Source organism: Salmo trutta, chromosome 23, assembly GCF_901001165.1.
Source record: "Salmo trutta chromosome 23, fSalTru1.1, whole genome shotgun sequence".
NCBI lineage: Eukaryota > Metazoa > Chordata > Actinopteri > Salmoniformes > Salmonidae > Salmo > Salmo trutta.
The window spans coordinates 26,759,748-26,776,625 of NC_042979.1; the positions used below are offsets into that span (position 1 = coordinate 26,759,748).

General features: G+C 41.4%; 1 protein-coding gene across 1 annotated transcript in view; it reads left to right on the top strand.

Annotated features, from left to right (window-relative positions):
* Positions 1–1,803: 1,803 nt before the first annotated feature.
* LOC115159678 (tumor necrosis factor receptor superfamily member 10B) overlaps positions 1,804–16,878 on the top strand; it is a 36,563-nt gene continuing 21,488 nt past the window's right edge. Inside the window, exon 1 of the mRNA XM_029709633.1 lies at positions 1,804–2,028. Within this exon, the coding sequence (XP_029565493.1) occupies positions 1,993–2,028 (36 nt within the window). The 5' untranslated portion in view covers positions 1,804–1,992. The remainder of the gene's footprint in view (positions 2,029–16,878) is intronic.

Sequence of the window (16,878 nt, forward strand, 5' to 3'; positions counted from 1 at the left end):
TTTGTTGTTCCAAAATTGAACAGGTTAAAGTGTTTAGTCATGTTCATATCTTCAAACTATAGCAGGGAGATGATTGATTTGCCTCAGAGTTTTGACCTAAGAAAAATTCAACACTTCCTTTTGGCAGTAGGCTATCAACAGATCCACTGCACTATATTTGTTTCTCTCCTTCTAGGATTCAGTGAGGATTTCATTACTCAAGCCAAACAAAGGCAGAGTGTGAGTAAACAGCATCTCTATGTGAAGACTGAGCTCACTGTTTATGCTCGCTAGGATTAGGGTTTCCAATGGCATGCCACAAGTATGAGTCAAGCCCAGAGTCAAACCTTCTGTAGTTTGATGGTTACACACAAGTCTCACTACAGTGGCACTTTCATTTTTTTCTCTGGTGTTATTTTTTACATCAGAGGTGTGTGATGGCCAGCCCAAAGATAATTGTTTTAGTCAGATACGTAGAAGTGAAGGAGTTCTGTTTGTACAGTGTGCGAAGGAAAATCCTTTCGCTCTCCACCACATATTTTGTCAATGGAGCATTTCCCTAGCATAGCTGGCATAACAGTTGTCAACATGTACCCAGACACTCTCATACATATGCTGCTCAGCTCAGGCTATACTGCATCCTACATACAGTAAGAATATGGCCAATATAGTCTTGTTCACCATCTGTGTAAGTTATCATAAAGAGCCTAGCAAGAGAGGATGTCAATGTGACCAACAGTAACTCTGTAGAACTATTGCATCAGTGAAGTTCCGAGCCTACATCCTTATAATCGTACCTACATATGTGGTATTACCTGTGGAAATACAGCTAACTTGCATCCTGGGTTGCTAGGCTTGACTAAGCCTTTATCTTAATTGACACCAAAAACACACGTCAAATGGAAGCCACATTTTATCCAATGGTATTGAATTACACCATTACACTGTTAAAACTACAACATTCTAGAGATGGGCTGAAGATCTACACTAAAGATGTTAAATTACTGTAAATGAAATGTCACTTATTTTATTTCAGGGTCAAAAATCCTCTACAGACAAATAAAAAGGGAAGTTGGCCTAGCTTATCCAGTGAACTGACATAGTAATTACTCGTCTTTAGTCTTTACTTGAGTAAAGTCACAGGTTTGCTGATTGCACAATATTTGTGTTGCATCATTGTCTGGCACTGGCAGAATGGATCCTGTGATTTATTAAAGAACACAGTCAAGTGCTGGAATTCCCCTGTGTGCAATAACTGGTCCTAATGAGTCAGTTCATCTGAGAGCCATACATGCAGCTCATTCAGGTACCTTGCCGAAGGTTCAGATAGTCACTCTGTCATGTGGCAATTGTGTCAACCCTACACAGTTCTAAATGTTCTGAACAATTACAACACCTAAACATCCCCACTTATAGAGAGTGTGTTGGTCTGTCTTAAAGTAAATAAGAAATCTTCTTCAGCCTACTTACAGCATTGAGGTTATTGTAGAATTAATTATTAATAATGAACTTATTGTATATTCATTAATTTACATTCATCATAACAGATTCATGATTTATAATATTATATTTAAAATGATAGCCTAAAATTCTAGTCCAAATATATTTAGCAAAACTTGTTGGATTGAATGAAAAAAGAACGTCCAACGTGTATAAAATATTGTTTCATTTTTGACAGTGACGTCGCCTACTTCTAAATGTTGGGAGTGACATTGTTTTTGACATTGTTTTTTCCACTCCAAATGAAGTTATGTGATTGGTCTATGGGCAGGGATGACGTCAATGAGTGTAGAGGATTTTCTTCGAAAGAATTATGCCATCGGCGGGATAGTCTCTCAAGTGTGAGTGCGTAAAACAGACGCGTCTTCAGAAAGCATCGCTTTTATAACTAAATACATGGAAACAACTGGATGTTTTACTTAAAATGCATTATTTTAACAAATAGTTGTGTTTGAAAGGAATTTTTTGATTTCTACACGAGGTTGAAGTTTGAATGATAGTCGCTGGAGTTCCATGATGATCTTCAATCTGACGTTCATGAAATGTTCGGTAAGAAAATAAATATTATATTTATTTAAGTATTATTAAGTATTATATAGTATTGTATGTTGTTGTAACATAGACTATATGTCCTATCAAGGCCACTTTGTTAATGGGATTCCGTGTAGTTTGAACGATACAAAGTAACTTTTACTCGTGCTGAAATAGTACTGATGGCCCAATGCTATGCATATTGAGTACCTAAGCTACTTTATTTAACCGTTTACAAACGAAGACTGACGTTTACCTGAAGTTTACAACTTGCTCTCGGGCGAGAGGCTACGCTCGAGCACCGCTCGCCGCAGACCCGAGATACAATAGGCTAGGCTACAGCAATCTCAGCCGTCCGTTCTCTACTCCTTATTCAACTAACTTTCGGTAGTCTCTCAAGTTGTAGCCCACTGTACTTGAACATCATTGCGTGATTAATGCTGCGTATTATCAGTGGTATTTGTTTGTTTACTGGGAAACATTGTAACTATTCATGTACAGTATTGAAAGTGTATACTGTAGGCTTCTTAACTGTACATGTGTTGTATAATGTTGACCCCTTCCCCCATGACAACAGTCACCATCTGGTGCGGGACATGATCCCACCCTATTAATTCAGCCCCCAGGCATCAGCACTGACTGTCTGGGACATTGGATCAAACCATTGCCTGGTTGGTTGGTTGGTCTACTCAAGCAATTTGAAACACTGGCTAAATGCTTCTCATGATTTCATGATATGATTGTGTGGCATTTTTCTATTGAATGTATAGGCTAGTTATTACCTTGATGTGAATGGGGGTACATATACATGTTAGTTTGTACCTACATTTTAATAACACCTCACTACAGTTTAGCCTACTTGTATTGATCGACATGGTGGGACATAGTTTAGCACCTCTTTACTTGTAGTTGAAGTACAAAGTATGTAGAACTCATGGTATGCAGAGAAATGTGGTCTGCAAAATATTCCAGCTTCAATATTACTGAATACAGTACTGTTGAAAATGAATTTCAACTGTCCTAGATCCCCAGGTCACAGACAGACGCACACACAGACATGCCTATATATTTTATAGAGGCGTACTCGTCCTGCCAATGTAAAGTTTATTCCACACAGAAAGGGCCATTCAGTGCTGTGCTGTTGATTTTTTTCCAGCAGTGCAGTGCCAAAACCTGACGCTATAAATATGGCATCAGTAAAACCTGAGACACTTAACCTTGGATAAAAGACCCTTTGGGTTTTCCAAAACATGGGGCCGACAATATGGGGGGACGGACTGATAGAATGGAGGGCACTTATAGGACTCAACCGACATGGATCCACAAGGTAAGGGAAAGCAGGTCTTCCGACATCTGGGTGCCCAGGCGGTGATTTCCATCCTCGACCAGGAGATGGTGGGGTCATGACGTTGGAGGCCGAGGATTACTTTGTTTACAGGGGTAGTGATGGTGAGGAAGGCTTTTTTGGTGCATGGGTCCCACGGTGAGGGTGAGTGGTGCTGTGATGTGCGTGATGGTGCCAGATCCCAATTGTTGTTTACCAGGGCTCGGATCGGAAAAGGAAAGGAGAGCAGGTATGTGGTGATGTTCAGGGAGGAGACGAGGGACTGGTCGATAAAATCCCTGCGGCGCCGGAGTCCATTAGAGCTGTGGAGACAGCACCTGTGGAACAGCCGGCCAGTGAAATAGAAATCAGGAAGGGTTTGGCGTAAAACGATGATGAAGGAATAATCACGTCTACCCTGGGAGATGGATGATCACGAGGCCGTCCCTCTGCCCTAGTGACTTCGGGTTGGGACGCACCGGACAGGGCTGTAGCTGGTGTCCCTCCTGCCCGCAATAGGGACACAGCCTCAGCCATCTCCGACGCTGTTGCTCTGCCACGGAGAGGTGTGTGTGACCCCTATATCCATGGGTTCAGGCTATGCCCCAGGACGGCCAAAGGAGGGCGAGGAGTGCGCCAACGCTTTCGAAGAAAGTTGTCCAGACGAATGGCATTTGCGATGAGCGCGTCCAGGGAAAGGTTGTCGTCCCGGCTTGCCAACTCCATCTGGACCTCCTCGCACAGTGCTCTTCGGAATAGGGTGCAGAGCGCCGGTTCATTGCAGCCACTGGAGGCTGCCGGAAGGTGATAGCATACTCCGCAGCGGTCTGGGCACTCTGCCAGAGTTGGCGTAGTTGCTCACCACCCTCTCTGAGCCATGAACCCCTCGTAGGAACCCAGCTCCTCCTCTCCTCTCTCCCAAACGGCTGTAACTCACTCCAACGCCCACCTGGTCAGCAGGGAAATAACCTTGGACCTCTCGGTGGTGGGGGTTCCCGTCTGATTAGCTAAATAGAGGTAACACTGGAGTCGGAAGCCATGACATTTGTCTGGGAGGGACAGTAGGGCATCACTGACCTGGGCGGACTGCTGGGTAGGCTGGGGGACTGGCTCACTTGGACGACTCGTGGTAGAAGGCCCTCCGCTACTTGAAAGTGAATCATCTCGGGTGGTGTCGAGGTGGGGGACGCGGAGGACCTTATCTATAGTCTCACCGAGTTGCGCCAGCTGATCGTGGTGTTGACGGAGTAGGTTCGCCGACCGTCTTGTACCTATCTTTCTCTTCTGCTGCTTCCATTTTTTGTAAGGTAATATTCTGTAACGTAGACGCAGGGAGTCAGAAAACAAGTGCAGTGTGAGTTTAATGATAACGAACATGGAACGAATACAAAACAAGAGAATTGTCTAACAAGGAAACATAAACGATACTACTTGATAACTGACAGAACAGAGTGCTAGATAATTGGTAAGTAATCAAGGTAGTAATGAAGTCCAGGTCTGACTGATGATTGGGCGTTGGTGTGCGTATTGATGGGTTGCCAGGACCAGTGGTTAGTAAACTGGTGACGTCGAGTGCCAGAGACAGTGAGCAGGAGTAGACGTGACACATACTGTACCATACTTTCAGCAAAATTCTAACATATTACACATTTAGCCAATTGTTAACTTCTATGGGCTAGATGGGACGTTAGCGTCCCATTCTATTCAACAGCCAGGGGAATCGCGTGGCGCGAAATACAAATACCTCAAAAATGCAATAATTTAAATATTTCAAACATACGACTATTTTACACCATTTGAAAAATAAGACTCTCGTTAATCTAACCACATTGTCCGATTTCAAAAAGGCTTTACAGTGAAAGCAAAACATTAGATTGTTAGGAGAGTACATAGACACAAATAACCACACAGCCATTTTTCAAGCAAGCATATATGTCACAAAAACCCAAAACACAGCTAAATGCAGCACTAACCTTTGATCTTCACCAGATGACACTCCTAGGGCATTATTTTATACAATACATGCATATTTTGTTCAATCAAGTTCATATTTCTATAAAAAAAACAGCTTTTTACATTAGCATGTGATGTTCAGAACTAGCATTCCCACCCAAAACTTCCGGTGAATTTACTAAATGACTCATCATAAACGTTGACAAAATACATAACAATTATTTTAAGAATTATATATACAGAACTCCTTTATGCAATCGCTATGTCAGATTTTAAAATAGCTTTTCGGCGAAAGCACATTTCGCAGTACATAGCTCAGCCATCACGGCTAGCTAATTTGACACCCGCCAAGTTCGGGTCAACCTAAACTCAGAATTACTATTAGAAAAATTAGATTACCTTTGCTGTTCTTCGTCAGAATTCACTCCCAGGACTGCTACTTCCACAATAATCAAAATAATCCATAGTTATGTGCAAATACCCCCGTTTTGTTCGTGCGTTCAGGTCACTATCCAAAGGGTAACGCGCGAGCGCATTTCGAGACAAAATGTCTAAATGTTCCTTTACCGTACTTAGAAGCATGTCAAACGCTGTTTAAAATCAATTTTTATGGTATTTTTCTCGTAAAATAGCGATAATATTCCAACCGGACAATACTGTATTCATTCAAAGAGGAAAATAAAAAATGGCGAGGTCTCGTGAATGCGCATTTCCATTCCCTTTGTCCTCAGGCAGACCACTGACAAACTGAGTTACTATACTTTGCCCAGAGACAGGAGACGCCCCAATCCGCTTTCTGGCGGCTTTAGAGAGCCAATTGAAGCCTTAGAAAGTGCAACATAACCCCACGGATACTGTAGTTTCGATAGACAAGCAAAAGGAGAACTACAAAATCGCAGACAGGCCACTTCCTACTTGGAATCTTCTCAGGTTTTTGCCTGCCATATGAGTTCTGTTATACTCACAGACACCATTCAAACAGTTTTAGAAACTTTAGAGTGTTTTCTATCCAAATCTACTGATGATATGCATATTCTCGTTTCTGGGCAAGAGTAGTAACCAGTTTAAATCGGGTACGTTTTTTATCCGGCTGTGAAAATACTGCCCCCTAGCCCAGACAGGTTAACATATTGTTCTTCGTTTCACGGAAACATGGCTCACTCGAGACACGCTGTCTGAGTCGGTACAGCCACCTGGTTTCTTCACGCATCGCGCCGACAGAAACAAGCATCTCTCTGGTAAGAAGAAAGCTGGGGGTGTATGCCTTATGATTAACGAGACATGGTGTGATCATAACAACATACAGGAACTCAAGTCCTTTTGTTAACCTGACTTAGAATTCCTCACAATCAAATGCTGACCGCATTATCTACCAAGAGAATTCTCTTCGATCATAATCACAGTCGTGTATATTCCCCCCCAAGCAGGCACATCGACGGCCTTGAAAGAACTTCATTGGACTCTATGTAAACTGGAAACCACATATCCTGAGGCTGCATTTATTGTAGCCGGGGATTTTAACAAGGCTAATCTGAAAACAAGGCTCCCCAAATTCTATCAGCATATCGATTGTGCTACCAGGGCTGGCAAAACCCTAGACCACTGTTATTCTAACTTCCGCAACGCATATAAGGCCCTCCCCCACCCTCCCTTTGGAAAAGCTGATCACGACACCATTTTGTTGCTCCCAGCCAATAGACAGTAACTAAAACAGGAAGCACCCGCGCTCAGGTCTGTTCAATGCTGGTCCAACCAATCGGATTCCACGCTTCAAGATTGCTTCGATCACGTGGACTGGGATATGTTCCGCATTGCTGCGAACAACAACATTGATGAATACGCTGATTCGGTATGCAAGTTTATTAACAAGTGCATCGGTGATGTTGTTCCCACAGCATCTGTTAAAACATTCCCCAACCAGAAACCGTGGATTGATGGCAGCCTTCGCGCAAAACTGAACGTGCGAACCACTGCTTTTAATCAGGGCAAGGTGACCGGAAACATGACCGAATACAAACAGTGTAGCTATTCCCTCCGCAAGGCAATCAAACAAGCTAAGCGTCAGTACAGAGACAAAGTGGAGTCGCAATTCAACAGCTTAGACACAAGAGGTATGTGGCAGGGTCTACAGTCAATCATGGACTACAAAAGAAAAACCAGCCCCGTCGCGGATCACAACGCTTTGCTCAAAGACAGACTAAACAACTTTTTTGCTCGCTTTGAGGACAATACAGTGCCACTGACACGGCCTGCTACCAAAACCTACGGGCTCTCCTTCACTGTAGCCAACGTGAGTAAAACATTTAAACGTGTTAACCAATCTTTGGTTGTTTAGTACACTACCGTACTCACTCTATTTAGCACATGGCCTCTCATGTGAATCCTTAACGAGATGGGTGGGGCTAAGGCTTAAGAGAGTGTGAACGATGCTGAATGGGTGTAGACAAAGAAGAGCCTTCCAGTAGGTGTTCCAAAACATTCAAGGGATATTTTCTCTAAAGTGGGGTTACAAGTTTATCAACTTTCAATGCATAATTACTTTCCCATTATCCCTCAACTGTTGTGTATGAAATACCAGTTTCTAGCTCTGAGTGTCAACTTTTATCCAATGTAAAAAACACAATTTCAAATGTTGCTACATAAGACCTAATCGAGCCTGTCGGTCACATTTCAGTAACGGGTGCAACAGGTCCAAGTAACAGATTGGATTAGTTTAACACAATATATGTTCTTTATATTTGAGTAACATAAGATTAATTAGTCAATGTACATGCAAAAACGTAGATTTTGAAATAAACAATTTTTTAAAAATCTACCTGTAATAAAGCATGCTGGGAAATATAATAATGATGGTTTTGGTTTAATACTGGTTATTAACACCAACACGGGTTCTTTTACACCAATCAGTGTTAATTCAAAGGTCCAATGCAACTGTTTTTATCTCAATATCAAATTATTTATTGGTAACAATTAAGTACCTTACTGTGATTGTTTTCAATTAAAATGGTATAAATAAAATAGCTTCTTAGCAAAGAGCGATTTCTCATGCAAGAATTTAGCTAGGACTGTCTGGGAGTGGTCTGAGTGGGAAGGGTAAAACTGAAAACTATCTGTTATTGGCAGAGAGGTTTTGAATATTCTTTCTTATTGGTCTATTAACTAATTTACTGCATGGAGATGTCACCATGGAAAGGCCAAAGCTCTATCCCACCAAAACAGGCTGAAATTTCAGTCTTTTCAAACAGCTTTAAAAGGGCATTATCATACTTTTTTACAATTTCACAGTATTATTCCAACCTATTAGTGTGTAAATATTTATATATAACACAGGAAAATTACGTTGTTGACTGCACTGGGCCTTCAACACTTTCAGATGTAATTTAATATCTGAATCAACACTAGAAATGTTACACTGGGCCTCCCGAATCGTGCAGCGGTCTAAGGAACTGCATCGCGTCACTACAGACCTGGGTTCAATCCCAGGCCATGACCGGGAGTCTTATAGGGTGGCACACAATTGGCCCAGCGTCGTCCAGGTTAGGGGAGGGTTTGGCCGGGGGGGGCTTTACTTGGCTCATCGCGCTCTAGCGACTCCTTGTGGTGGGCCGGGCGCTTGCAGACTAACTTCGGTCGTCAGTTGAACAGTGTTTTCTTTGACACATTGGTGCAGCTGGCTTCCGGGTTAAGTGGGCGGGTGTTAAGAAGTGTGATTTGGCGGATCATGTTTTGGAGGACGCATGAGTCGACCTTCGCCTCTCCCAAGCCCGTTGGGGAGTTGCAGCAATGAGACAAGATCGCAATTGGATATCACGAAAAAGGGGTAAAAAATAAAATAAATAAAAAGAAATAAATAAATAAATGTTACACTGAAAATCAACACTAGATAACACTGGACAATTTGCTGTGTACAATCTAGCACCAGAGGTTGTTTTGGACAGAGTAACCTAATCATCACATCCAAGTTTGAAGTCATGCATTTTTCCGCTACTTAGACCAAATTGCTTCTCTCTCTGGGGTGGCGATGTCATTGTTTATCTCTTCTGTAAACGACAGAAACTTCTGAAGTCTTCTCGCCAGTCAATGCTTGTTGCTAGGGGACCGCGAGCAGACTTTCAACCCCCCTGATCGAGCGGACGTTCAACCCCCCCAATGGTCCTCCCTCGACTCCATTCCAAACGACTGCAGTGTACTTGCTTGTCTCTTCAGTAAACTTCCTGTGTAGAAAATACACAGATTTACAGATTATTAGGGGCATCAATCTAGTCATGCCCAGCCCGCACTCATTTACACTAAATGTTATCTGTGGTTTGGTTTACTTTACTACTGGGTGTGGGTTCACACAGGAAATCACTCTCTATCTCTATGGGCAACGAAGGAAAAGACAACCATCAGGGAGGCCTATTTATAGGCCTGCTGCTTCTATATTAGTAGAAGTACAAGTTCAACAGTGTGGCTAAGGATAGGATCCACTATTGGTCACCAAAGCTACTTCATGCTATGTATGGTTCACAATTAAAAGTCACATAGCAAACATATAGGTCTAGTCTAAAACTATGGAACTTTAGAATATGTCTCTTATATGATACTGTCTTTTATAATACTGTCTCAAAGATACAAACCATGGAACAGTGAAAGGAAAGAGTACCAGGCTGGCACCTCTTACATTCCACTGCAAGCACTGGCGTTGATAGAGTAGAGAAGTCACATGCAGACTACAGCCTACAGTATGATGCAACCCCAGTGCAAGCCTTTTAATCAGATGGCAGGTTGTCAGTGTGGTGGTTACACTCACTCACAGGTCTGACTGATCGCTTCTCATTTAGAGTTCATATCAAACCTCAGAACATAAAAGGAAGGATGTGGTGGGAAGGTGTGATCGTGTTAACATTTTTCACTCTATCATTTTTATCACCAAGGACCAGAACAAACAGAGTGGCGGTGTTTAATATGTATGTCATCGAATAGACATTCAATGTACATCTTTGAATCACACCTGTTACTGTAATCTCCTCAGTGAAAAGGGTTGATAAGGACTAGTGAAGGTGACGTGTTCCTCTATTAACTACTCATTCGTTCCAGACATGCAGTCAAATATCTGAACCACTTACAGCGCATGACCAAAACTTGTTTGCCTGTTAAAATGTAATATGACGTCATGTGTTGACCAAGTTAATCTGGAAATACACCTGTTGCCAACACCTTATGTATAACTCAGTTTTCTGTTTACTGTAGCCACTGTAGACAGACAGACAGAGTGCAAGAGTGTCACCTGACATAGCTGCCATTTATGACACCCACTTAACCTGAGGAACATGCCAAGACATCTTTCATATAGTTGAAGTTGCTCTAACATTCTCAAATTGGTGCCTTCACTATTATTAACTGTTATTGATGTTAGATTGATGTGTAGCTCTGTCACATTAGTGTTCATTATGATTGTTTGGATAAATCGATTAACTTTATCCGAGACCTAGATCTATCTGTTTGATGCAGTTGTTATCCAGTAATTCTGTCAGGATTACCTGTTACTCATGGAACACAGATAGTGAACCATGTACTTTATTTGGTGGTATATCAGTTACTAGGTATTTACTAAGAAATGACTTAGTAAAATGGTAACTAGATAATAATAACATTAACTACATGGTTGTTTCTTTGAGATTCATTAACCTCCTATAGCTCAGTGATTTACTGTGAAAATAATGCATTTCACTGACTACTAGTTCAGAGGTGTCTCACAACCCTGCCAAGTCCTCTATGTATTTTTCCCTCTCAGATCCAAATAACGCAAAAATGTTCAGAGGATGTTAAACGCGCCCCAACCTTTGTCCATAGGGTGGGATAGTGTTTACAAAGACATAAATCACACGTTGAGATGGTCACTTAGGCCCTGTAGACCTATTGGACCAGACACACAGTCTGAATCTTTATGGATAAGACTATAAACTATCCAGTGGCTTCAAAGAGCTTTTTATTTGGAGACACCCTGTTATGGCACTAATGTGATTGTCTTTGGAACAAGGTAATGGACTCTCTAAAGAGATTTGTGAGTGAGTCACTCTTCTCTTTCTCTCCGTCTTCCCTTCTCTCTATCTCGCTCCACACTCCAATAGCTGTGTCATTTCTTTCTAACTTGGTCAAATTCAATACATGGGTTGAAATGAACTTAACTCTGCTCTAAAAATAACAAAATGTTACACTCAAGCTAATAGGTGGCATTAAGTTGGCTATCTACAGTGTTACCGTGAAGCTAGTTTCACAGAAGGTAAAACTAGGGCTGGGCGATACGGCCTAAAAATGATATATTTATTTTTTTGTTCACAATATATACAACAGCAGTCAAACGTTTGGACACACCTACTCATTCGAGGGTTTTTCTTAATTTTGTACTATTTTCTACATTGGAGAATTATTGTGAAGACATCAACTATTAAATAACACATGGAATTATGTAGTAACCAAACAAGTGTTAAAAAAACCTAACTATATTTTGTATTTTAGATTCTTCAAAGTAGCCAACCTTGCCTTGATGTTGAAATCAAGTGGCCTACCTTATTTCTCAGAATGAGAAGGAGTTGCCAATTCCTTTTTATAATTGTGTTTTATGCTTATTGCACATTTATAAAACACAGACTAGACAGCTAGTATAACAGTATTTGGCTAAAATCTGTCCAAAATAAGTCCATGCGTTTCTATGGGCTTATTTTTTCCCGCCTTTGGTACAACGACTCTCATTGTTAGGCCAGAGATGGGCATCTCGTCATTATACAGTTGAAGTCGGAAGTTTACATACACCTTAGCCAAAAATATGTAAACTCCGTTTTCCACAATTCCTGACATTTAATCCTAGTAAAAAGTCCCTGTCTTAGGTCAGTTAGGATCACCACTTTATTTTAAGAATGTGAAATGTCAGAATAATAGTAGAGAGTGATTTATTTCAGCTTTTATTTCTTTCATCACATTCCCAGTGGGTCAGAAGTTTACATACACTCAATTAGTATTTGGTAGCATTCCCTTTAAATTGTTTAACTTGGGTCAAATGTTTTGGGTAGCTTTCCACAAGCTTCCCACAAAAATTTGGGTGAATTTTGGCCCACTCCTCCTGACAGAGCTGGTGTAACTGAGTCAGGTTTGTAGGCCTCCTTGCTCGCACACGCTTTTTCAGTTCTGCCCACAAATTTTCTATGTGATTGAGGTCAGAGCTTTGTGATGGCCACTCCAATACCTTGACTTTGTTGTCCTTAAGCCATTTTGCCACAACTTTGGAAGTATGCTTGGGGTCATTGTCCATTTGGAAGACCCATTTGCGACCAAGCATTAACTTCCTGACTGATGTCTTGACATGTTGCTTCAATATATCCACATCATTTCCTTCCTCATGACGCCATCTATTTTGTGAAGTGCACCAGTCCCTCCTGCAGCAAAGCACCCCGACAAAATGATGCTGCCACCCCCGTGCTTCACGGTTGGGATGTTGTTCTTCGGCTTGCAAGCCTCCCCCTTTTACCTCCAAACGTAACAATGGTAATTATGGCCAAACAGTTCTATTTTTGTTTCATTAGACCAGAGGACATTTCTCCAAAAAGTATGATCTTTGTCCCCATGTGCAGTTGCAAACAGTAGTCTGGCTTTTTTATGTCAGTTTTGGAGCAGTGGCTTCTTCCTTGCTGAGCGGCCTTTCAAGTTGTCGATATAGGACTCGTTTTACTGTGGCTAACGATACTTTTGTACCTGTTTCCTCCAGCGTCTTCACAAGGTTCTTTGCTGTTGTTCTGGGATTGATTTGCACTTTTCGCATCAAAGTACGTTCATCTCTAGAAGACAAAACGCCTCTCCTTCCTGAGCGGTATGACGGCTGCGTGGTCCCATGGTGTTTACACTTGCATGCTATTGTTTGTACAGATGAACATGGTACCTTCAGGCATTTGGAAATTGCTCCCAAGGATGAACCAGACTTGTGGAGTTCCACAATTTTTTTTCTGAGGTCTTGGCTGATTACTTTTGATTTTCCCATGATGTCAAGCAGAGAGGCACAGAGTACACCTCCAATTGACTCAAATGATGTCAATTAGCCTATCAGAAGCTTCTAAAGCCATGACATCGTTTTCTGGAATTTTCCAAGCTGTTTAAAGGCACAGTCAACTTAGTGCATGTAAACTTCTGACCTTGAATTGTGATACCGTGAATTATAAGTGAAATAATCTGTCTGTAAACAATTGTTGGAAAAATTACTTGTGTCATACACAAAGTAGATGTCCTAACCGACTTGCCAAATCTATAGTTTGTTCACAATAAATTTGTGGAGTGGTTAAAAATGGGTTTTAATGACTCCAACCTAAGTAAATGTAAACTTCCGACTTCAACTGTATACAGATTTCTGGTGTGAATGTGGAGGTGCACAGAGGATCGAAGGAGACTAGACCAAAAATACAATATGAGAACAAGCGGACAGAAACGCTCATAAAAATGAAAAATAACAAAACCTAGATTCTTGCGATATAAGCAGTTGGGAAAATCGTGCAAATAAATTCAACATATCACCCAGCCCTAGGTCAAACTCCTACTCAACAAGCGGTTGATTTTGAAAGGACCTTTTCAGGTCAATGTTTTTGTGTAAAGCTACGCAACAATAAACCTCACAGAATTCCCCCTTGCCCCCAACTCCCACCACACACATGCATGCACATACTGGTACGCACACTGGATGTGTTGAAACATAAAGAGTAGTTAACTAAAGGACACTTGTTTGACTCTTTACCACAGCTCTTAGATATGTCAGCCCACTTCTTTCTCACACTTCATCAAGGCACTAAGTCAGATGTATTGTGGTCACTCAGGGCCTCATTGTCAGTTGTGTTAGCAACCACAACTGTTTGACTTTGAGCAGGAAATTCACAAAGGTTGTTGTCTACCCCTTGTACGAAGGTGAAAGTCAACTAACCTAACCTGTCACACACTGTAACCCAGTGTCACACACACACACACACACACACACACACACACACACACACACACACACACACACACACACACACACACACACGTACAGTACACACGCTGTGCTATGGCACAGTAATCAGTGAACCCTACTCTGATGAGGAAACTGAGTGTGTGTGTCTTGGAGCAGTGGCTTCATTGAGTTAAAAATAACTGCCAGAGCGGATACGACCTAGAAGCTCTCGGCCCGGGCCAGGCTTGGACTAGGAGGACTAGGACTAGCCATTGAGAGAGAGTGCAGTGTGGAGCTGAACACGGCATGAAGCCTCGGCATTGTCTGGGCCTTCCTGTACACCCTGGGAGGAGGGGGACGCACCATTTCACATGCTCCCTACTGATATGCTGTGTCCGTGTGTCTGCATGCGCGTCTGATGGTGGATACTGTATGTGTGGCATTGAATTTTGGTGGTGTCGTGTATGTGTTTACATAATGTGTGTGTTTGTGCGACTGTGCATGCTTATGTGTTGTGTGGTTATTGGTGTTTTTGAGGGGCTTTATGTACTGCACTGTATTTGTCTGTGCAGTATATAACATAAAGCCACACACTCTCACCCCAACATATATCTTAATGTTATTCGTTAGTGTCTGATAAAGAATGCAGTTGTGGTGGGTGAGTGACTTGTTGGTAATGGTACAAGCTGTGATGTACCAGACCCCTACCACAGAAGAGGTACGCATACTGTATACAGTATGTCACTCTGGATTATAACTGAAAGACATATAGCTAGAGCATATCTTCTCTTCCCAGCTTCAAAAGATACGCTGGATTTATCTCTCAAGTAGAAGAAGAGTTTACTTTCAGCATCTTGTCAGGGTTATCTATGTGGGTTTGAATGGTCAAGTATCTAATGTGGGCTTACTCAAGAGTAATGTGAGTCAATTTAACACACTTTCATTTAGGAATTTCCAGATGTAAAGAGGGAGAGAAAGTAAACTAAAAGAGTGGTGTGTCATCAAAACATTAAAGGATGCATTTCAAAATGATACACTGCCATGAGGAATGTTGCTAGTATATGGGTGTACACAATCAGTTAGACATGTAATGATATACAGTATTGTACATTTGGCTACAGGGCAGTGCTTTTACTAATGCTATTGAAGGTTACCTATTATTTACATGGTTATACCGGTAGGAAAGAAAAGAGTGCAAGAGTCTGAACAGACTAAGAACTAGATAAGTTGTGGTTTGTATCTTGAATAACAGTCAAACTGAAAACCTAGTACCTTGTTTTTGTTGTTGCCTTTCAGTTTTAAACTTTCAGTAAATCAAGATGCAAACCACAATGTGTCTTGTTCTGAGTCAGGTACTTTGGAATCTCTTAGGGGTGAGTGAGATGAGTAATACTTGAATGTTGCCTCGAGTGAAGACTTCGACCTGTAATATACAGTGCCTTCAGAATGTGTTCACATCCCGTGACTTAATCTGCATTTTGTTGTGTTACAGCCTGAATTTAAAATGGATTAAATTGAGATTTTGTGTCAATGATCTACACACAGCAATACCCCATTATGTCAAAGTGGAATTATGTTTTTTTTTAAATGTGTACAAATTAATAAAAAATGAAAAGCTGAAATGTCTTGAGTCAATAAGTATTCAACCCCTTTGTTATGGCAAGCTTAAATACCCTGAAAAAAATATAAACGCAGCATGCAACAATTTTAAAGATTTGACTGAGTTACAGTTCACATAAGGAAATCAGTCAATTGAAATAAATTAATTAAGCCCTAATCTGTGGATTTCACCTGACTGGGAATAAAGATATGAATCTGTTGGTCACAAATACATAAAAAAAGAAGTAGGCGCCTGTATCAGAAAACCAGTTAGTATCTGGTGTGACCACCATTTGCCTCATGCAGCGCAACTCCTTTACATAGAGTTGATCAGGCTGTTGATTGTGGCCTTTGTAATGTCCCACTCCTCTTCAATGGCTGTGTAAAGTTGCTGGATAGTGGCGGGAACTGGAACACGTCGATCCAGAGCATCCCAAACATGCTCAATGGGTGACATGTCTGGTGAATATGCAGGCTCATTAAAATGCAAATCAATTTAGAACATTTTTGACATGCATTTTTCTGGATTTTTTTGTTGTTATTCTGTCTCTCACTGTTCAAATAAACCTACCATTAAAATTATAGACTGGTCCTTTCTTTTTCAGTGGGCAAATGTACAAAATCAGCAGGGGATCAAATACTTTTTTCCCCCACTGTACATATTTAGTAGATGTTGTTGCTGATGTAGCGAAATGCTTGTGTTCCTGTGCGTGTATGATTACACATGGTCTACAGTTGTAAGGCCGATTGGACATACTGCCAAATTCTCTAAAACAACGTTGGAGGCGGCCTATAATAGAGAAATTAACATAAAATTCTCTGGGAACCGCTCTGGTGGACATTCATGCAGTCGGCATGCCAATTGCATGCTCACTCAAATTGAGACATCTGTGGCATTGTGTTGTGTGACACAACTGCACATTTTATAGTGGCCTTTTTATTGCCCCCAGCACAAGGTGCACTTGTGTAATGATCATGTTGTTCAGTCAGCTTCTTGATATGCCACACCTGTCAGGTGGATGGATTATCTCGGGAAAGTATA